At 39.5% G+C, this 22,998-nt stretch overlaps 1 protein-coding gene across 3 annotated transcripts in view; it reads right to left on the bottom strand.

Annotated features, from left to right (window-relative positions):
* Nucleotides 1–22,998, bottom strand: part of LOC125458002 (cytoplasmic polyadenylation element-binding protein 2) — a 126,773-nt gene that overhangs the window by 39,552 nt on the left and 64,223 nt on the right. For 2 of the 3 annotated variants that reach the window (XM_048542856.2, XM_048542871.2), the window contains one exon: nucleotides 4,294–4,317. The exons of the other annotated variant lie outside the window; for it this stretch is intronic. In XM_048542856.2, the coding sequence (XP_048398813.2) occupies nucleotides 4,294–4,317 (24 nt within the window). The remainder of the gene's footprint in view (nucleotides 1–4,293; nucleotides 4,318–22,998) is intronic. 3 annotated transcript variants of the gene reach the window in all.

Below are 22,998 nucleotides of genomic sequence, written 5' to 3'. Positions count from 1 at the left end.
ATATTTACCCCACTGGATTCACATCAATGCCTCCCAGTCAGTAACAGATCATTCAACGTAAAAGAAAAAAAACTGTAAACAGAGCACATTGTGTTCAAAGGCTGAACTTGAATTAGAGATACTTATAGACTGAATTCTTTAACAAAAGAGCTAACAATTTGCATATACTTAGTAAATCATGTCAAAGCCAGCGGAGACAGTCCTCAAGTCTCCCTCTAGTTAATTCTCCAGCTAGCAATTAATCCAAATCAGCTGATGCTGACATTTCATTTGGACAATGGCTAGTTATATTAATTTTAATGCAGCAGAAAAAAGTAAAGCAACCATGATAAAACATAAGTACGGACCCACTGGAGATTTTTACATTGCTCAAAATATCAAAAGACAAGGAGTGAAATGATTTAGAACATGTTAAAGCACAAACAGAATAAATTAATCTTGTTGTTTAAACTGATTATATGCTCAAGATGATGTACAAATACAACTGCATAAAAGCAGCTGAAGCATCTACGAGTTATTGTCAATTTGATATCAACATATTTTGTTTTGGTCTGAACAATGAATGTCAGTTTTACTTCAGCATCAAAACACTGCAGATGCTGAAATCTGAAATCAGAACAAAATGTTGAAAATACTCAACAGGTCATGAGCTTTCTCAGTCTATATAGGCTGCAGACTTAATGTCAAAGATGTTTTCTCAGAACTGGTCAGAAATGCAACACATTTAGAACAAACCACAGTTGTTAGCTCCTCGAAACCACAGATGGCACATGCCAGGCTTCATGGTGACCCCCTACAGATGACTCAACAATCCAGTTGGCCGGCGAGAAGGAAGTTCAACAGCTAAGGTTTAGTCCTCGCGCCCTCCACTCTTTGTTTAAACTACTGTGGAGAAACAATTAGTTCCTGACTATACTGTGGCTTGTTGGAAGAGGCACAGCAACTTGACGTGGAGGCCCAAAATGTCAGCCTTCCTGCTCCTCCGATGCTGCTTGGTCTGCTGTGTTCATCCAGCTCTACACCTTGTTATCTCAGTAACTTGATATCGGTTTTCGAAATCCTGCCACTAATAACCACTTGATGTGAAGGTTAGCTGGATACTGTATTTAATGATGAGCAAGTTCTCACATTACAACAAAATACAGACAGGTCAGATAGGCAGATGGAATTTAATCCTGAAACGTGTCAGGTGATGCAGTTTGGAAGAAATAGCGAGACAACTGAGTACTCAATAACTGGTAGGACACAAGGAAACTCAAAAAGGAACAGAGGAATCTTGGGGACTCCTCCAGAGGCAGCTGTTCCCCTTTGTTGAAGGGTCAACTAGAAAGGTGCATCATATTAAAAGATGAAAGGCAGGAGGTTTAGAGGGGATTTGAAGAAAACATTTTTTCATCCAGAGTGTGATGAGAATCTGGAATATAGTGTCTGAGGAGGGTAGTACAGACAGAAAACCTCTCAACCTTTAAAACATACTTGGATTAGCAATTGAAATATCATAATATTCAAAGCTAGGGGCCAGGTGCTGGAAAGTTGCAGTTAGTGTAGAAGGATCAGTGTACTCCTGATGGGCTGGAGGGCCTTTTCTCTGCTGCATGACTCTAACATTAAAAGACGAAAGGTACGTTTAGAGGGGATTTGAAGAAAACATTTTTTCACCCAGACTGTGATGGGTATCTGGAGTTCAGACTGCTACTCTGGATGCTACAATATATAACTGCACATGTACATCAACAGAACCTTCTTCCAGGTGTAAAGCAATTGATGGATGTATTTTCCAATTCGCAATTTCAATTATTATATCCTTCTTTGTGTTACTGAGGCCAGATTTTTTATTCAGTTAGTCAGTGAGATCCAAAGCTACTGCTTCCCAGAATATTGGTCCCAATTTTGGAGTTATTCTATCCCTTTAGAATTGATCAAAGTGAAAGTCACTTCATAATTATTCTAGGATGCAGTGCAAAACTCCGAAGACAGTGTTCTTGATCTTAGTTCCTTTATTTAGATTCTAGAATGATATAGTGAAACAGTATTATTGAAGTAGTTCCAGTTCATCTTGGGAGGAAGAGGGTTGCCCACTAGAAATTCAGAGGATCACTGTGTACTGGTTGGAGGATGTAGTGGTGATTAACACATTCCCCAAGCCCACTGAGCCATGTGATGGCTTAGCATCCACAAGGTACAAAGTCAGGAGTGCACTGAAACAATCACCACTTTCCTGGATAAGTGCACCTCATACGATTTTGAAAAAGCTTGAATGACATCCCACAATAAGCAGCCTACCTGATTGGGACTCCTTCCATCACCTGAAACATCTACTCCCCTCAACCAGTGACAATAGATGAAATGTACCATGAATAAGGTGCACTGTAGCAACTCAACAAACCTCCTTCAACAGCATCTTCCAAACCTGTAACCTGTCATCTCGAAGGACAAGAACAGCGGATACACGAGAACATCACAATTTGCAAATTGCTCTCCAAGTCTCAGATCATTGTGACTTTGAACTACATAACTGAATTCACTTTACTGGGTCAAAAGAATAGAATTCTCTCTGTAGCAGCACTGTGCACCCATACCACAGAGTGCAGCAGTTCAAGGTAACTCAACACCACGTTCTCAAGAGTAAGTACGGATGAGAAACAAATACATTAAAGTAAAAAATAAAATCTGGGCTTGCCATTAACCAAATAGGTAAGTAAAACTGAAGTGAAAACCTGCAATGAATTACTGGACTACAGGCTAAGAAACTAGTGGGATTATTCCAGACTCTCATTTGCTTTTCCTCCTCCTTTCAATAATATAAAATGTCACATTCCTGTCTTGCTTCAATTCTGAAGAAGTCACTTGTGTTAATGTTAGTGTTGCTTCTCTCAAGAGATACTGCTAGATCTACGGAGTATTTCCAGCACCTTTGGTTTTTATTTAATATTGTAAAGAACAGTGCTGCACATAATAAAATTAAGATTTGGAGCCAGGATACTTCTGAATTCATCACATGACTTTTGTATCCTCCCAACAGTTCACTTTTATAAAAACTCATCTGTAAGATTGATGCCAATCACCTGCATGATTCACATTGATATTATTTGTCATTAATCATGTGGATAAATTATCCATATTGGTAAAATATTCCCATTAATGTTGAATGTTAGAAATTCTATATTCACACTGGGTAAAAGCAATACCTAGAAGGGTATGGAGTCCCAAAAACATTTTCAGGTTCAATTCCTGATCTCTGCTGAGGCAGTTGACACCAACATGCATAACTGTTGGGCTACAGGACACTTTTCATTGTACCCTCAAATCAGTGAGGTAAAATACATCTTTCAAGAAGAAAAATCAGCCTTGGTCCTATACCATCCAGTGGCCCGTGCAGAAAGTAGGAATGATATTGGGTGAGAATGGATTGTGGTACCCTCCATACTGTACTCAAACCATTCCCTCTGTAACGGCCAAATCAGCAAGACATCTGTATTTATCAGGACCTGTGACAGAACATTCCTCCAGCAAGAGTCGGAAAGTACGAGGAGGCGAAAGGAAAACAATCTTAGCTCATCATTTGATTATATTAATACTTATTATTATATGGAAAGGAAATACTTTTACAATTGGGGTTAGGAACAGGTTTGCTGATGAATTTCCAAAAATCTAGTTCATTGGTTACCAATTAGTTGTTAATAGAGAGTTTGATCAACCAGCAAGTTGTCATTTCAAATTCTAAGTTCTCCGGCAGTTTTCAGTGAGACAACCAGTTTCATTTGTTTGACATTTAATCTTGAAAATGACAGACATGGGGCACATCATTCCTGCTGTGAACAACTGTTCGTGCTGCTGACAGAACATTGTGACAGTGGCCATGTGATATCTGTGTCCTAAATTGGAGTAGGAGTGGCTGTCAAATCGGACAGAGAAAATTGAAAGTTAAAAAGAAGCCATATGGAAAGAACTTCCCATGTAGAAAAATTCTACTGCCTAACATCAGCAAAATAGTACAGTATTCAGGCTCTCCGAGACAACTGAATAGGTCCTAATACTGTTTTGGACTATGCTGGAGGTGACCATGCAAATTTAGGATCCCAATTCTTTCCGGAAAGGCTATATAAAACACAATCCACAAAGTATTAACTAATTTTCAGAAGCATTAAGTGCAGCCTTATGTTCATGCAGATATGCTTTGTACATGCAGATCTAATGAGAAATCAGTATTAAATTAATCAACAAGTAACTAGTGATTGGGTATGAAGTCACATTGATTTGTTTACAAGCCAGCACTAAAAACCAAATGTTTACCTCGTCTTCGCCCATAACTTCTTGCTGCATGCAAACAAAGAAGGATAAACAGGATTCATCAGTGTACACTCATATTTCACAAATTCTAAGGTAAGCAAACTAAAATTGAATCTTTACAACAGAAAAGGTGATCAGTTTTATGACTCTGCATGCCTTTAAGTATTTGGCAACTGCATTTTGTTCAGCTGTAATTCTACAAGTCTCGGTTTTAAGAAGTCATAAACTCAAATGACAAAGTGAGATGAGTCATCAATAACTGCTTATATTAATCAAATCTTGAATCAAACTCTGGATTAATTGCAGGATTCTTCAAAAGGATTTCAGTATCCACCACTGCAGAACAATTCATAGGCATATAATTGCAGGATTAGTAAATGTAACTGGCAAAGTATACTTCAGAATTCCTACATTTTCCTTGACAATATGGCATTTATGGCAGCACAGATTTATCTGGCGTGGGAAGAGGTTTCTAGGCATCCAGAATCCGAATAATTTACACAACACAACAAAAAGCGCAGTCTTGAGAACAGAAAAAGCGTTAATACACCATACATACAATGCTTTTGGAAGGAGGAAAACAAGAAAACTTTGAACAACCAGAAAGACAACAGTTGTGGCTGAGCCCTAGCCTACTAAAATTTGATAGTACAACTAAATTTCTATATGTTTGGTAACCTATCGTAGCAAGCTTAATAATTTTCTTCCCTTAGTTGTATTCGTAAAACTAGTGATCGTGTTCACTTGTTTCCCCCCCCGCTAAATTTATAAAAAATGTTATTGTATACCAAAAGAGTTCGATTTAAAAGTTGCTAACAAATATTTTTCACATGTTGTAATGCAATAGTGGAGGTCGCTGGTCACCAGAAGGCTAAAATGCTTTTCCATAGTTATTGTCAATGAACCTGGAACTATACAAAAAAAACAACAGGGGGCATAAATATATATTAGTGAAAGTTCTTGCTGGAAAATTAGACATGGTTCAAGCAAAATTGCTCTAGAATAGCTACGATACTGATATCTACTTGGCATAAGTAAAAAATTGTTCAACTGTATCCTATCCACAAGATAAAAAAGGGTAAACATAAATCCTTGTAATTAGCCTACTCTCAATAATCAGCAAGTGGCAGAAGTCTGTTCACAATCATGCAGCATTTACTAACCAATAACTACTTAAATGCTGCTCAACTGGACACCTTTTGATCATAACAGTCACAATCCTGAAGCAAGATTAACGTCTTAGTCAGAGATGAATCCATGTATCAAAGTAACAGGGATTGCCATTAACATTAAAAACAAGGAACTTCAATAAAACTGAAGGCAATGCAGTCAAAAACTGTCCACAGGCTGATTCATATCTAGCCTATAGTTGTTAGAGATTAATAATTTCGTTCCAGGACACCTGTGTGCATGTGTTACTCAAATGTAGTGACCAGGATCTACCATCTTTAACTGCTTTATTAAAGATCTTCCCTCCGTATAGAATCAGAAATAGAATGTTCACTGACGACTGTGTTGATCTCTATTCACTACCCCTGCGATAATGAAAATGTCCAGGTACATAGGATAAATCAACCGTATGTGCTACACAACATTTAACTTCAACAATCTGGTCTAAACAATATGCATTTCCTAAACTGAACACTCATAGCATTACAGATCTAGTGATTAGTGTGGTACAGACTTCCTCTTTCCTGACAATAAATACATATTGGCCACGGTTTGGAGTGCCATGGCATCAAACAGGTGAAGCAATTGACCTAAGAATTCCCTGACAACAAATTAGGGACTACAAACCGCTGCTTAAGCTTTACTTTTAGATCATTTCACTAAGTACAAAATGAAGATTGTGGTACACACATGGGATTAAGGTAGAATATCAAACTTTAAAAAAGGCATTATTATTAAAAATCCATAAAATTTTATATCATAATGGGAACATTTAACAATTCTATAGAATATATACTTTTGCACCGAACTGCCCATGTGTGGTTACTAGCAATTGTCGTCAATTTCACAATTGTAATGACTGTGATTACTAGGCTTCACCTTATTGCAACTCCAACACCTTGGTTCTAATGTTCATGTTGCAAATTAAAATTTCATTTTAAGAATGACTTCATTCAACAAGCATTTTAACCGAAGCAGTGACTGCGTGTCAAAGGATTCATTAGCTAACTCAAACATTTTGCAGCATCCAAGGAATGAAAACTGTTATACACAAGGCAGTCTCTTTCTCTCTAGTTTACATTGCTCTATGCCAGTGCATGCTGTCATTAGACCCATATAATTCTTTACTGGCCTAAACACTATGACGCCTGGAATTTTTTTACTTGCTTGTAACAATCTATGCTGCATTAGGAACAGACAAATTATATGTAAAGCAAACTAAATTTGGAAAAGGGTGATTGGAGAAATTTTTTGATGGTGCTGTGGCAGCAGGGGCTACAGTGGAGATTGAAGAAATCAAGTCAGGTACTTAATACACATGAAAAGTCAAACAGCATATTTAAGAATATCCAAAACAGGTTTATGAGAAAAATATCAATTAGATTTTCTGCTTGCCCCAGGAATGCATATTTGTTCTTATACAAATCACAGTTTACTTAGCTAAATCCAGAGAACTTCCTACAGACTAGCAACAATCAAAAGATAATTTTTTTGTACACAGTTGATTATATGGAGGTATTATTAGCTGGGAAATTATCTTGCAAAGTTATGATAAACTAAGGGAAGAATCCTTGACCTCATGACTGATTCATATCGAAGTCCCACTACTTGCGTTATGCTAGTAGGTTAATACCTTGAGTATTCATTAAGCATTAATACCTTTGACCTCCTTGGCTCTGCTGTTTATGGGACCTTGTGGTGCACAAACTGGCTGCCACATTTCCTTATGTGAAATGAATAAAGAAAAAAAAACAGCAACTAAACTTCTGAAGCATCAAATTGGCTACAAAATGCTTTGAAGTGCATTAGGAACAGACATATTATATGCAAAGTAAGCTGTATTTGTAAGAGGATGATTGGAGAAATTGTTTGGTGTGCTGTCGGAGTAGGAGGTGCGGTGGGAGACAGAAGAGAATCATTGTGATTCTGAGAAATATTGTGAAAAGGATTACTTTAAATACAGCATATTCCTTTGTTTGATTAAAGAAAAAAAAGCACGAACTTTTCATAAAGCATGTTAAATTTTGTGATGTGTTAGTATAGTTTTGTTACATCTATAAAGTGAACATGACTGTTTGGTTATTGCAGCACAATTTAACAGATAATGCGCATTTTCTGACCAGAATAGAAAAGTCAATTTAGCACTGAATCAAATTCACGTTTTGTTTGAACTTTTAGAACAAAAGAACCAGAGGGAAGTTAAAATAACTATACTTTTCTTCCAGTGAAGCAATTTTTGAAATCACCCCTTGAGTACAACAGGGAAGTACCACAGTCTGATTATTACTGGAGCTCCAAACGTAGTAGCTACTTTGGAGTTCAACCAGTAACAGGTTTAGGAACTCTAGATCAAATTAGGACATACATTAAACAGCCGTGGGATTTTTCAATAAGTATTTTTATTTTTATTTCACATTCCTAGTACCACAATTTTGCTCAAGTATTCATCCAGCATTAAGTATGAAAGGAGTTACCAAAATTGTTAGAATCAGATACATCGCAATTTTATACTAATATTAAAGAAACAAATTGCAGTGATACAGCACTTTTCATGTCACAACAAAGGAAAAAGGAGTAGGGTTTCATCAAGTCTAATCACCGTTCAATCTCAACTGTATTCTCCTACCTTGCTTTTATAATTCTCAAACGTGCCATCTTTAAAAAATCAATCTTAGTTTTGAGAAGTTGAGTTGATCCAGCATTCACAAATATGTAGCGAGCTCTAAGTTTCAAATAACTTTGTCTGAAAAGTGCTAATTGAACTCATTGTATTGGCTAATTATAAGTGAGCCCCTTCGTTCTGGACTCCCATTATAGGGAACAGCTCACAGAATGATTACAATGTTGGAGGCCATTCAGTCCACGGTGTATGCACCAGTTCTCTAAGCATTTTAGCTCAGTGCCAATCTTCTGTTTTTCCACCAAAACTCTAACATGCATTATTTAAATAGAAACAATGCCCTCTTGACTGACTTAAATGAACCCCTAATTTTTTTTTGTAACTTTACACTATTGCCATATAGCTGTAGCCCCGTTAGGGACAATGTCCACATGAAACAAGGTGAAGGGGAGGGCAAGGATTAAATCAAAATACAACTGGAAGGCAAAATAAAGCACTCCACACCTGCAGTGCCCACTTCTCCCAAAAGGCTTCAATTATTAGTAGACACCACATGCTCCTTCTCCGCGAATAGCTGGCCTCAAACACAGCCACGGAAGAGCAGCAGGTAGTCAGCCTAAATGGCCCCTTACACAGCCTGCTGCTTGGATCTGTCAATGGCTAGCTTGGCCAAGCCCAGGAGCAGACTCATGAGGAGATCCTCTGACCTGCCCGCTCCCCTCCATAACAGGTGAATAAAGATCAGGGGTGTTAGGCCAAAGTGTAACCAAAAAGCACAACAGCAGGTTAAGGTAACTGAAGAGGGGATGCAAAAGCCCACATCCAATATACACATGGTTCATGAACTCGTGCCACAAAAGCAGCAGTTGAGCTGGGAGTCCGTGAACCATGGCAATCTGTGGTTGAATGAGACTGCTGCACGCAACACCCTCCACCCCAGATCCCTGAGGGAGAGGGAGGGCTTCTGCATGGAAAGCCCTCCACCGGGATCAGCACGACCCAGCAATAAATAGGCACATGGTGTGCCCAGGTAGTGAATAAAGCAGAAGAGGTGGATGGTGTGCAGCAGCAGTCTGTACAAGGTCTGCCATTTGGCATCTTTAAGAGATATAAAATAAATATTCTGGAGGCGATTTAGATTGTGGGGCACAGGCACCCGGCGGAGGTACGGAATCCTGGGGCCAATATGAAATTCCATCTGAGCAGGGGCACGCAAAGACTGAACATAGTCAAACCAGGTGTGCAATGTTGGGCCTGAACATCACTATTTTAAAGGAGCTTGGAAAGCAGTGGTAGTGAGCCATCAGATGCCTACTGCTGCTCTGTGTGCCAATTCCTGCAGCAGGAGCATTCAGCCCAGGCCTCTGCCACACAGCACATCCTCAATCCTGATTTCCCCACCCCAAAAAAAACCACACAGCCACGGCCTTCTGCTCTGCCAGCCCTCGAACCCACAATTGTGGAGGTACGGATTCCTGAACAATGGCTCTGACAATAGCTGCTACTCCTGATGGAGGGTAGGCCCTGTCCAAGTTGACCATGCTCCAGACAGTGATTAGGTCCTAGTTAAAAGACAGGCAGCATCCTGAAGGCAGCCTGCAAATCTTCATAGGCAATAAACAGGAGCTGCATGTTGTAGTCGAGGTTATGCATCTGGTGGAAAAAATACGTCACCAAGGCATACCACCTGAGAAAAGGCAACTAACATTTTTATTTCTATCTTGTCAATGGGTTTAATTGTCTTAAACATCTTAATTAGGTTACCCCTTAATCCCCAATATGTGAGAATTTCTTCCCAAAGCAAAAGCTATGTATAAATTTACAAGTCTATTGCCAAGAGTACCATACAGATTAGTCTTTGCAATACAGCCATTATATATTAAGCTTTCATTCATATAATCTGTCCTAAATTAACATTTTTAATACCTGTGTAATTCTAGTGTATTTGAGCTGTACTCCAAAATTAATTAAACCTTCCTGAGGTGCCCAGGACAGAATACAGTACATTCATTAGATCTAATCTGCACTATATGTAATTATGACGTTCCAAAATGCCTTATATCAAAATAAAGTACTTTTGCCGCAGTCATTATTTAGAGTAATAGAAAACAACAGAGATAGCTAAAACTCAAACTTACTGAAATATGACTTGGCTTTTATTACATACATTATGAGCTAAAGTGCTGGAAACACTCAGCAAGTCTGACATCAGCAGAGGCAGAATTAACATTTCAAATGAAGTCATATTAAGACTTGAAACATTAACTTGGCTTCAGTGTGTAGAGGCTCTCCCAGATGTGTTTACCCAGCCCTTTGTTTTTAAGTATGGCATATGGCTAATATTTTCTTCATTTGACAATTTTGTTTTTTTACACTTGAAACTAGTTTGGCAAAAGTTTGCAATTGAAATTGAGCAAGAATTAAACAAGATGTACGCCTTCTCCACCCCCGCAATCAACTGACTTTGTACAAATCATGCCAATCAGCTTTATTCTACTGGCTGCCTGACTTGCCCTTTAACAAAAAATAATGTTTGGTGAAGAGAATGTTTTACAAATTGAACAGTGCGCCGCAGGTTACATCTTGTAAAGAGAATTGCACAGGCTGAGAAACAGGTGTCAAAAATTAACTGACGGGCTCAAGGCACTGGAGGCTTCCAAATGGGAATAAGTACCAAAGTTCAAATAGTACTGTTCGATCACTGGGCGTAGTACTGTTGGTTTGCAAACCGATGAGCACCTGCAATAAGTTTGAACAGGCACCAAGGACCAAAAGTAAAGCATGACAAGGTCAAAGCTCTCAAAAAGCTGGGCCAAGAAATTGCAAGTCTGCGTCATCAGGTCAGAATACCTGAGAAGTGTTGGGAACACGGTTAGGAGGAATTGGAACAAACACCAAATACTAGGGAGGAGTAAACTGCCACCGACAAACAGAAACTGGACATGTGGGACCAATGCTGCCTCTCCACTGCAAACAAAAATCTGGCCATCTGATACAAACTGCTGTGTGTTGACTGAAGAGGCAAAAGTCTGGCTCATATGTTCCTCAGCCACAGCAAACCGAAACATCAGTTTTTGTGCTCTGAGATGCTGCTTGGCCTGCTGTGTTCATCCAGCTCCACACTTTGTTATCTTGGATTCTCCAGCATCTGCAGTTCCCATTATCTCTGATCACAATTTAAACCTCTAGCCTGGTACCATCCTTAACTGCAGAATGAAATGGGCCTCCTTCGTGTGCGTGGCTGCTATGTATCAACCTGCAGTACGTAAACATGATGGGTGGGATGTTCCCACTATTAGTTAAAATTAAAGTATTTTGTCAACAATTGCATGACACCCAATTCATGATCTAGAGCAACTTTAGGCTCACAATCAGTTTTTCATCTCAATTATGCAGCTAGGCTCCTGGGCATCTTTCATGGGAATTACATAGCAGGCAGGGTGGAGGTACTCTCCAATGCCAGGTGTTCATGCCTCTGACAGCATATGTATAAAGTCCAGCTGCACACCCTTTTAGCCACTGCAAGGCAGGAATGGTGTCTCAAACAGTGATGCTCGACCATATCTGGGACCCGGCTCAGAGGAAAGGACAGTGTTCCCTACTTTGTGGGCAGGGATATAGGAGGTCTTAGTGGATGGGACAAAGGAATGGAGGACAGTCCTTGATCTTGGGGAATGCCATAGGAAGCCACATCATCAAACCAAGCCAGCCTGGTTGCAAGAGCTAGTTCTCTACCCTGGGTGAAGCATAAATGCCCAACAGTGCACAAAGGTCAACAATCATCATAAGGTTAAGAACTACCATTTTCTCTCTGCTTCCTCTTCTGCAGGGCTACTGATCCAACTATTCCATTGTGCCATGGCTCATGGACTACAAGTCTCAATGCTGCATGCATCATATCCATTCAACAACTTTCTCCCAACTCATCCTCCAAAACTACCAACTCTTCTTGACCTCTACGTTATCCTCTGATTCACTTATGGGCACCTCACTACCTCTCCCACGCGTGCAACACCATCACTTCAAACCATATTCGATTCTTCACTTTGTCAAATTGCAGGAATTGGTCCAACACCCCAGACTGATTTCTCGACAACTTTGTCACTAAATTGCTTGTAATCTCTGGACTGATTGTGGATTAGTCCTCAGGCGGCAAGGACAGTGATCTCTTGTCTCTGGTAGGACCAAGTGTCGAACTCTCCATAGCCAACCATTTTGACTGGTACAAGACAAGGATATTACTGCATGATTTTATAATTCAAAGAGGCCATTTGGCTCATTGTTATCTATCAGCAAATCTGTGATAAATCTACACTAGTCCCACTTTCATTACTTGGCTCATAGCCTTGAATGTTATGACACTTCAAATGCTCATCCGTGTACTTTTTAAAAAAGGTTGAAGTTACTCACCTCCTTTATCCTCCTAGGCAGTGCATTCCAGACCCTAACTATCCTCTGGGTGGAACAAAAACTTTTCAAATTCCCTCTAAGCATCTTTTCACCTTTAGACTCTAACCCTTTTTACTTATCCTTCAACCAACAGGAACAGCTGTTTTCTATCCACCACGTCCAGGTCCCTCAATCTTATATACCTCCAACAGGTCTCCCACGTGCCCCCCGCCAACCACCACACAAACTTCATGGTTCAAAAGAAACAATCCTAGCTTATCCAGTACCACTTCCTAGCTGAAAATGATCTCTCCCAGCTAACACCCTAATGAATCTTCTCTGCATTTCCAGTGCAATTGCATCCTTCTGACAGTGCAGCGACCAGAACTGCATACAATACTCCCAACTGGGGCCTAACTGAAATTCTGTTCAGCTCCAACATAACCTCCCTGTTCTTATAATCTATGCCACGAATGGTAAAGGCAGGCATCTCTTATGCTGCCTTAACTACCTTATCAACCTGACCTGTCACCTTTAGAGATTTGTGGACAAGCACACCAAGATCCCTCTGCTCCTCTGAGCTTCTTAGTGTCTTGCCATTTATTCAGTATTCCCTGGTCTTGCTCCTCCTTCCAAAATGTTTCACCTCACATTTTTCAGTTCCACCTGCCACTTATCTGTCTATTGAACCCAAGTTGACAGCCTCTGTAGCCCAAGATTTGGCTCCTTACTGTCAACCAACCAGCCAATTTCTGTCATCCCCAAACTTAATTGTCTCCCCTACATTCTCATCTTGGTGACCATGGAACACACAGGATATTTATGTGAAGCAGCAGTTGGATGATAGCAAAATATTTCCTCAACCTCAGGTTAACTGTTTTCATTTTCTTGGTGCTTTCACACCTTATCATTTTTCAAATCATAGTAGGCAAGAAAAAGATTCTTCCCGAATATCACTATACTGAAGTTCTACTTATCCAGGCTGTTGGGAAAGATGGGTCTGGTTATGTTTCCATGAAACATTATTCAGTTGGGCCATGCCAAACCACCTGCCCCACAAGGAAAATTCCGGAAATAAAATGCACAGATCACGTGTCTACATGTAATGTCCTCAAGGCCCTGCTGTCAAACGGTTCCCCGAGCAAATGCACTATTGCTGTAACTCACAAACAAGCACTAAGATGCACTTTGACCACAAGGGGAAAGGTCCTACCTATCAGATTCTTTATACTCACTCCAGGCAACACGGTCATGGAAGCTGTGGTGAAGACAGTATTGCCTAAATTGTGTATTTCAGAAAGAAAGAGGTTTTTGCAAAAGGTTCACCCCAATCAGCCCTGCAACACGATTCAGTGCTGGGTAGGTTGGTGACAGGGGTGCACATTGGGAAAAATATTAAATGTTGCTGGTGGATTATCAACTCTTGTGGAAGATGCTATTTGATCTGACTAAAACTGGCAGATCTTCCAATATATAGAATCAGTAACAGCTGACAGACAACTGCTGTCAACAGACAAGCGTCAAGGTCCTGGACTAAGCGTTGTGGCACTTGAGGAAGCCAATCAGGAGAGGCCATTTCTAGCCTCTGGTAGGCAATGATGTTAAACCCCTCAGTTTATATGCCCCAGAGAATATTTGAAACTTAATTGGATACTGCAAATAAAATCTGCATTACAAGTGTAGCGAGGCATCTCGGGTAAAGGAACGGATCCGTGCTGCACTTTACATAGCCAAATATGATGTGACATAATGTATGCTCACAAATTGTTTTGTACTCTTGTTGCATACTTTTTCCGGTTTGAGGTTAAGTAGAAGGAAAAGGTTTGCTTAAACAACCATTTTACCACAGCCATGTTGCAACCTATTCAATAGGATCAGAGTGGCACAGATGAATCCACAAAAGGGCAATTCTGTTTCTTAACTCCCAAAATTTTAAAAACGTGCAAGGACATTCAGATGTCTTCATTTCCATATGCAGGAGAGACATGCACAAACACACATTTTGTCTAGTCTGGACCAATTTACAGTTAAAATCCAAACTATTGTCATGTTTTAAAATGAAGAACTGTGTGAGTATTGAGAAGAACTTTTTCTGCTTCTTGTGCCACTTCCCTTTCTCTGCCAACCCAAAGAACACAATCATATAGTCAATTTCCAGCATCTCCAAGTCAGACTAAGAGATACAAAAGCAACTGTCAGACTTTATTTTTCCCACTTTTATGATCAATACTATTGCCTCCACTTGATTTTCCCTGAGCAACAAGACTAAGAATGGAACTCAAACAATAAATGATTGGGCTGTAATCAGGATACTCACTTCCATTATACCACTAGTATATCACATCATACATTCTGTTAACCCTGACAGTACATTTTTAATAAACTGAGTCCATCACAGGTTCAGTATTCTATATGCATAATTCCAGTAGAGTTAATTATATTGTTCTGTGTGTAGGTACAGTGCTAAGCTTTAAAGTTGATATTTTTTGGATAATAACCACATTTGATTTTCTGAACAAGATCAGTTTGAAAATACTTATCTTCAATTCTAGTGTTCATTACGTCACATCCCCTAAATTGTGATAACTAGTTTAAATCTGTCTTTTGTTCACATTTTCCTGAAATATGTTGGCGCAAACATTTTTTTAAGAAGTCATATACTATACTTCAACTTAACCTAATAACAGTTCGACTTATTAGAATGTTGGGGCTGCCAATAGAACACATAAAATAGAACTCAATAACTCCGTTCCAATGATCAGGATAAGCACTTCAGAGTTCCTCATTTACAAGTAGTCCTAAGATATTATGATGGAGGAGCATAAGTAAACCATCCGGCCCCATGAATCTGCTTCATCATTCAACGAGATCATGGCTGATCTGGTAACTCTCAACTCCACTTTCCTGCGCTGTAAGTCTGGATGCCATTACTGAACAAATCTGTCTGAACCTTGAACATACATTAACACAAACAGCGTAGGGGCCGGGCTAAGAATTCTATAGATTCACTACCTTGAAAAAATTTTCACTAGAAATTCCTCACCTGCCTTAAATAGGCAACCACTTATTCCGAGATTATGCCCTTTGGTCCTAGACAGTCCCACCACATCAAGATGCCCAAGAATCTTGTTTTTAATAAAATCTCTTCTCCTACTAAACTCCAATGAGTATAATTCAGAACTACTCAATCTCTCTTCATAATAAATTCAATCCGTGACCAGGATTAACCAAATGAACATTCTCTGGACAGCCTCAAATCCCAATATCTTTCCAAAACTGTTTAGTATTCTAAGTATGACCTGAAGGGTTTCTTGCAGAGTTTTAGTAAAACTTTCCTATTCTAATACCCAATTCCAAAAGGAATGAAGTCCAATATCCATTTGTGGTCCTTCTGATCCACTAAGCTTGGATGCTACTTTTTCGTAATCAATGAACAAGGACCTCCACATACTGCAGGTATACCTAACTTTCTGTAGTCTTTTTCCATTTAAATATTTAGTCCCTCGCTTCGTCCTGCCAAAGTATACAAGTTTACAGCTTCAAAAAACTACATTTCATCTCGCCACTCATCTCTTTCTCTTGCACATATAAGACATACATCAATATATTAAAATAACATCCTACACAAAGTCAGAACAATACAACTGCATTTTGCATCTCCAAAGCGGAGAGGGCATTGGAGAGACCACATATGTTTTAATAAATTGATTTAATGAATGTCAGAAGATGATGTTAAAGCTCTGAACTGTCAGACCGAAACAGAATATTCCCAGATGTGTGAAGAGTAAACTCCCTGTGACATTTTGATGAGAATTTTTCTTCCTTGTGTGGCACATTCTTTTCACATCTATATGACTGACCTTTCTTGGGAATGATGTGATGCAGTGAGTCATAGTTTCTGCAGCACATTATAGAGGAATTTTGAGAATCAGCCAGTTGCTTGTTTCGGCAAACTGTCATACTCTCGAATTACCTACTACATGAAATAGACGTGCACGAAACACTAACATTTGGTCATACGTATATTTATATTATTTCCTCATTGAAACAGCACTGCTTGTCAATGAGCACAATAGGTATTAAATACATTACCAAACCTCAAGATGATTTTCTTTCACCGTAATAAGCATAACAGCCCATATTTTAAAGCGTATTATGATGACTAGGTGCCATCATACTTATTAATGCCACAACATCTAGAAGTCGGTGTTAGGCCAGACTCCTTTGCTGTGTTTTTTCACTCCCTGCAACACAATTGCAAACTCGTTGTATGGAATCTAACACTTGCATTGCTTCTCATTTGCTTTCTATAATAAATAGTAAACATGGGTTATTCAAATTCAAATTTCATTGTGATTTTTCATCTTCAAGGCCTCCACAGATAAATTTAAAAGCAATTTTTATAAATAACAAATATACCTGAAATGACAGCCATGATCACCTGCCCAAAATTCAGGCTGGTCCAGGAAATACATACAAAATAATTTCACTGTGGTCAGTCAAAAAGTATCATTTCATCCAAAGATAGTGAAACCACGCAACTAAGTTGGCATCCCAATGTCTGACGCTTGCGTAAGTTCTCATACTGGGAGACAAAAGGCCATCTGTAGAGTCTTCGGTTCACAAAGATGATGGCGCAGACTCAGATATACAAACGGATGTGTATTAGCAGCTACTTTAAACAGAGAAATCTAAACTGATAACAGCGAGCGTATTGCAAGCCTCATCTCTCCTGTCTGCCACAACCCTCAGTCAATGACCAGTGAAAAAAAACAACCTGAACAACAACCAGTCATCAAGAACTCAGTTTCAACAACTTCACGACTGCTCAAGAATGCGTGTCAACACAAACAACAGGCCTTGGTTTTATAACCTAACATCTCAAAGATTTATGGAACTCTTTTAAAAAAAAAATAGCCTATGCGCGTTTGATACTGCATTTGTTTCCCCGTCCCACCATACCCCACCCCCGGGTAAGTGATAAAATTCTTCTTTCTTACTCAAGAAAGCTTGGTAATTTTGTTATTTCATTTTGATCTAATAATTATGCTTTAATTGAAGCACGAAAACTGCAACCTTACAAAAAAAAATTGTGATCTCACCTAGATCTAACATTTCGAAATAACTCTATAGGAGGTGGGTTATTCCTATATCGTTTACAGAAGTGACAGTGACTGTAAAATGACTAGAATTTTTATTTCTATTTTGTACTGGAGGAGTCCATAACCACTTTACACTAACTGGTATGAAGAACTGGAGAGAGGGCAAGGAGAAGCTGTTTATCTGGAGGGTGGTGGAACAATGTACACTAACTTTGTTTGTGGTATGAAGCATTTTTTTTGAACAACCTGGTCACTTTAAATTGGCTTGTCCACCGCCATGCCTGAGAATTTGAGGGCTGCTGCACGAGCCCAACATTGAGAGCATAGGTCTGGAACTCACTGCACAAGACAGTGTTGAAGGAAGATACCCTCATAGCCTTCCAATGCTCACTTCAAAGGCTGTAACTATATAGTGCAAAAAGAACTGTAAAGTCTGAAGAGGCTGGATAATTTATGCAGAGAGGGGAACAGAACTAATGATCTGATGAGAGGTCACAGAACTGTTAACTCCGCTCCAAAAATTCTGCCAAAACTGAGTATTTTCAGTATTTCTTTTTATTTATAGTATATACGGTTGTTCAGCATGTGATCTGAATACTTTTATCCACAACACAAAATCATGCATGTGCTATGATCCCATCTGGTGTTACTATTGGTCAGGTCATATCCCTGGTCAGAAATCTGGCACAAAATGTGTTTTGGATTATTTAATAACTTGATCTTTCACTGAAACACAAACTCACACAATGTGGCTGTTTTGGCTTTAATAAAACAGAAGTTTATTATCCAAGAGAAATGAAGATAAAGTAGAAGAAACAAACTTACTTACATTTAACACAACTTGAAAGATTTCAAAACCACTCACACTCTGGTAGTCAGACATCTAAGCCTAGACGCTCACTTTTGAATAACCTCTTTCAATGTTCTAGCCAAACATTTCTGGATTTGAACATTCAAACCAAAATCTTATACTGCGGTAACCTATTTCCTGACCCTTCTGAATTGTTCCCTTTTTTCAACAGGGACTGTATTTTCAATCTAACTTCAATCAGAGCTCCTGTGAGCTGAAAACAAACACTCTCCAAGTTACCGACATAACAAAGTGTGGAGCTAGATGAACATGGCAGGCCAAGCGGCATCTTAGGAGCACAAAAGCTGATGTTTTGGACCTAGACCCTTTTCTGATGAAGGGTCTAGGCCCGAAACATCAGCTTTTGTGCTCCTAAGATGCCGCTTGGCGTGCTGTGTTTATCCAGCTCCACACTTTGTTATCGCGGATTCTCCAGCATCTGCAGTTCCAAATATCTCTGATACACCTCTCCAAGTTACAGGCTTTTTCACTATGTAGAAAAGTATTCTTGGGTCTACCTAAAAGTGAGCCACTGATCTTTGACATTGACTCTGTATACTTATAAAACTCTCCAAATGCAACTTTCCGTCATCTCAGAACTCGTTCTCATATTGGTTTAAAGAAAATCGTATCTTTAGAAATACTGACAAGTTAATCATTAAACATCCTCATACACAGACCAAAATCCACATGCCACAAGTTCAAAACACAAGCTTCAATTTAAATATTCATATACCTTACATCACACATGACTAATATTTTTTGCACTTTGCTATTTATAGCAGTATGGAAAACAGAGCAATTAAATGTTATGATCAATGTATGCATTTACTGGAAATCCATCAAAATAGTATGTAACATCACCTGACGTCAACATGAAAACTAGCAGCAACTTTGTAAAGATCTCTCTCAACAAATCAATCATTTCCAGCAGACAGCAAACTAACAAATGATGAGCATGTCCAACCAGCACAGCAAAGAACCATATTCTGGATGCAGAGCAGTGAGGAATCTAGTATTGCTCATAGTCTGAATCAGCATCGGTAACTTCACTACTGAATTTTAAAGTATGACTCACATAATTGCTGGTCAAACATATAGAAGTGCAATTTCAAATGTTATGTAAGGCAAAGGCAATAAATAGCATAACAGTGAATGGTGATAAATGTTGTTTAATTGAATACATGTACATATTTATCTGCATTTATTTTCAGCCTAAAAATCAGTGCATATGGCTAAAATGGCAACACTGCAGCTATGCCTGTGACTAGTCAGTGATTTCAGTGAACCAAAATACAAATGTTAGGGAAAATGACAGAAGCTATTAAAGACATTATAAACAGGTTATTTGGCTAAGTTCAAGATAATCAGGTAGACAACACCATTTTGTCAAAAGGGAAATCATGTCTAAATAATTTATTGGAGTAGTAACTTGGGCTAAAGATAAAAGGAAGCAAGTGCATGTATTGTACTTAGATTTCCAGGAGATGCTTGATAAAGATATCACACCAAAGATAACTGTGAAAAATAAATGTTCATGGTGTTGGGAGTAACAGCAGCATGGACAGAAGATTGCCTCATTAACAGGAAGCAAAGGAATAAATGGGTTTTTTTCAAACTGGCAGTGTGTCATGAGTAGTGTGCCACAGAGGTGGGAGCTGGGACCTCAACTTTTTCCAATTTTAATAAGTGATTTGGCTGAAGGGACCCAAGGTACGATTAGTTAGATTTGCAGATGACACAAGATAGGTAGGAAAGGGAGGTTGTTGACTTACTTGCCAAGCTGGCTTGTTTTCATTCAGAATCACCATTCTCGGTGACATCATCGAGGCCTTCGATGAAGTGATATTGTTCGACTCTGCTTGGAATTTATACTGCCTGGTCTTGTCATAGCGGGTACTGTCATTTTTGGTTTTGATCTGTATGGGTTTGTATATGGGGTCCCACTCTATGTTTGTTAATTGCATTACGGGTGGAGAACCATGTTTCTAGGAATTCCCATGCGTGTCTGTTTGGCTTGGGCTGCTATGGTTACCTTGTCTCAGTTAAGCTGACGACCTTCATTGCCCAAGTGTACCGATATTAAGGAAAGTTTGTTGGGCCGTTTTGCAGCTAGCCGACGTTCATTTATTCTGGTGGCTAGTTTCCTACCTGTCTGTCCAAAGTAACGTTCATGGCAGTCAGTGCATGGTATTTTATAAACGTTGGTTCTGCATGTTGTGGAAATGGGGTCTTTAATCCTTGTGAGTGAGTGTTTGTCGTAGAGTGGCTGTGGGCTTGTGTGGCTACCATGATTCCTAGTGGTCTTAGGAGTCTTGCTGTCAGTTCGTATATGTTCTTGATGTAGGGCAGTGTGGCCAGTGTGTTATGGTATACTGTGTCCTCCTGTTGTTGTCTGTTTAGTAGGCACCTGCAGATGAAATTGCAGGGATATGTGTTCATAGCAAATATTTTGTATAGTTGCTCTTCCGCCTTCCTGTGTAGTTTCGGAGTATTGCAGTTTGTCCTGGCCTGTTTAAATAGTGTGCTAATGCAGCCTTGTTTGTGGACTTTGGGGTGGTTGCTGTGGAAGTTGAGGATTTGATCAGTGTGGGTCGCTTTTCTGTATACTGAGGTTTGGAACTCCCTGCTGGTCATATGCTCAACTTTAACATTCAGAAACAGAAGTTAATTGTTGCTTTCTTCTTCTCTTGTTAATTTAATCCTGGCAAATACACTGTTGATGAGGTGGCATGGCTCTAATCTGTTGCAGTTAATAATAACAAATTATGCCATCTACACAACAGGTCCACAGTTTAGGCTGAATGCGGGGGAGGGGAGTGTGTTCTATGCTTCGCATGACTGTTTCTGCAAGGAGTTCTGAGATGGGTGACACCATTGGTGTACCATTGATCTGTTTGTATACTTGACCGTTAAAAGACGAAATGTGTGGTGAGGCACAGGTCTAAGAGTTTAAGTGTGTTATCATTGCTGATGTCACTGCTGGTCTGCATTGCTGCTTCCTCTAGAAACTGGAATGGGGTGATACATTGATTAGGTGTATCATTCTCTGTTGAAGGTCCTTGGCCAGTTTGTGAACCTGTGCCTGGTAGGGAGACAATAGGTCTAAAAGGGGGATGTCTGCTTTGTACGCTTTAGGAAGCCCACAGAAGTGCAGGGTGTGCGTCCAACATCTACAAACAAAGCTGCATTAACACACTGAACATGGCACGACACACTGCAACACTCCGGAACTTTGCAGGAAAGAGGAAGAGCACCTATACAAAATCCTTACTATAAAAAGGATATCCCCGCAAATTCATCCACAGATGCCTGCAAAACAGACAACAGGAGGACACAGTACACCCTAACACACTAGCCACACTGCGCTACACCAAGAACATATCAGAACTGACAGCAAGACTCCTAAAACCATGAAGGATCATGGTCGCAAACAAGCCCACAGCCACTCTACAACAAATACTCAAGGATTAAAGACCCCATTCACACAACATGTAGAACCAACGTGGTTTAGAAAATACCACACAACGACTGCCACAAACATTACATCAGACAAGCTGGAAGGAAACTAGCCATCAGAATACATGAACATCAACTATCAGCAAAACAGCATGGCAATCCTTCCTAAATATCAGTACACTCAGACAATGAAGGCCATCAGTTTAACTGGGGTAAGGTAACCATAGTAGCCCAAGCCAAACAGACATGCATGGGAGTTTCTAGAGGCATGGCTCTCCACCTGGTAATGCAATCAAACATATCGAACTGGACCCCATACACAAACCCATACAGAACAAAACAGGAAATAATATGACTCACTACAACAAACCGGACAGTACTACAAGCGGAGTAGAACAACATTACGTCATTGGAGGCCTCACTGACCATGTTACCTAGCATGGTGATGAAATGTCTGAACGAAAACAAGTCAGCTCAGCGAACAAGTCAACAACCTCACCCGAGCTAAAAATCTTAGCTAAAACTTTGGGAAGGAAAGTGTATAAAGCGGACAGAAGAAGCCTATAAGAGGAATATACGTAGGCAATGTGAATGGAGAAAGATCTGGCAAATGGAATTCAATGTTGGAAAAGGGCAGTTGTCCACTTTGGTACAAAAGAATTTTAAAAAAGTATGCTTTCTAAATAGCTCACCATATATATTGTAAAGGTTGGAGATGCAGAGAGATCTAGGTGACCTGGTGCATTAATTATAGAAGATTAGTATACAAGTACAACAAGCAAGTGGTAATGCTAACAGAATGTTATGTTTTATTGAGTGAAATGGAATGCAAGAGTAGGAAGGTTATGCTTCAGTTATACAGGTCATTGATGAGACCACATCTGGAGTACTGTATACAGTACTGGTTAGTGCACCTTTGAAAGGATGTTAATGTATTAAAAGCAGTTCAGACAAGGTTTACTTGACTAATACCGGTGATCGGCAGACTGAGTTATGAAGAAAAGCTTGATAGGCTAAGGCTGCGACCTTTGGAGTTTAAAGACTCCGAGGATCTACTTGAAACACACAAGATCCTGAACAAACCTGAAGAGTTAGGTGTTGAATGGAAGATTCTTCTT

Source organism: Stegostoma tigrinum, chromosome 1 (assembly GCF_030684315.1).
Source record: "Stegostoma tigrinum isolate sSteTig4 chromosome 1, sSteTig4.hap1, whole genome shotgun sequence".
Lineage (NCBI taxonomy): Eukaryota > Metazoa > Chordata > Chondrichthyes > Orectolobiformes > Stegostomatidae > Stegostoma > Stegostoma tigrinum.
This window is presented reverse-complemented; position numbering and strand designations above follow the sequence as displayed.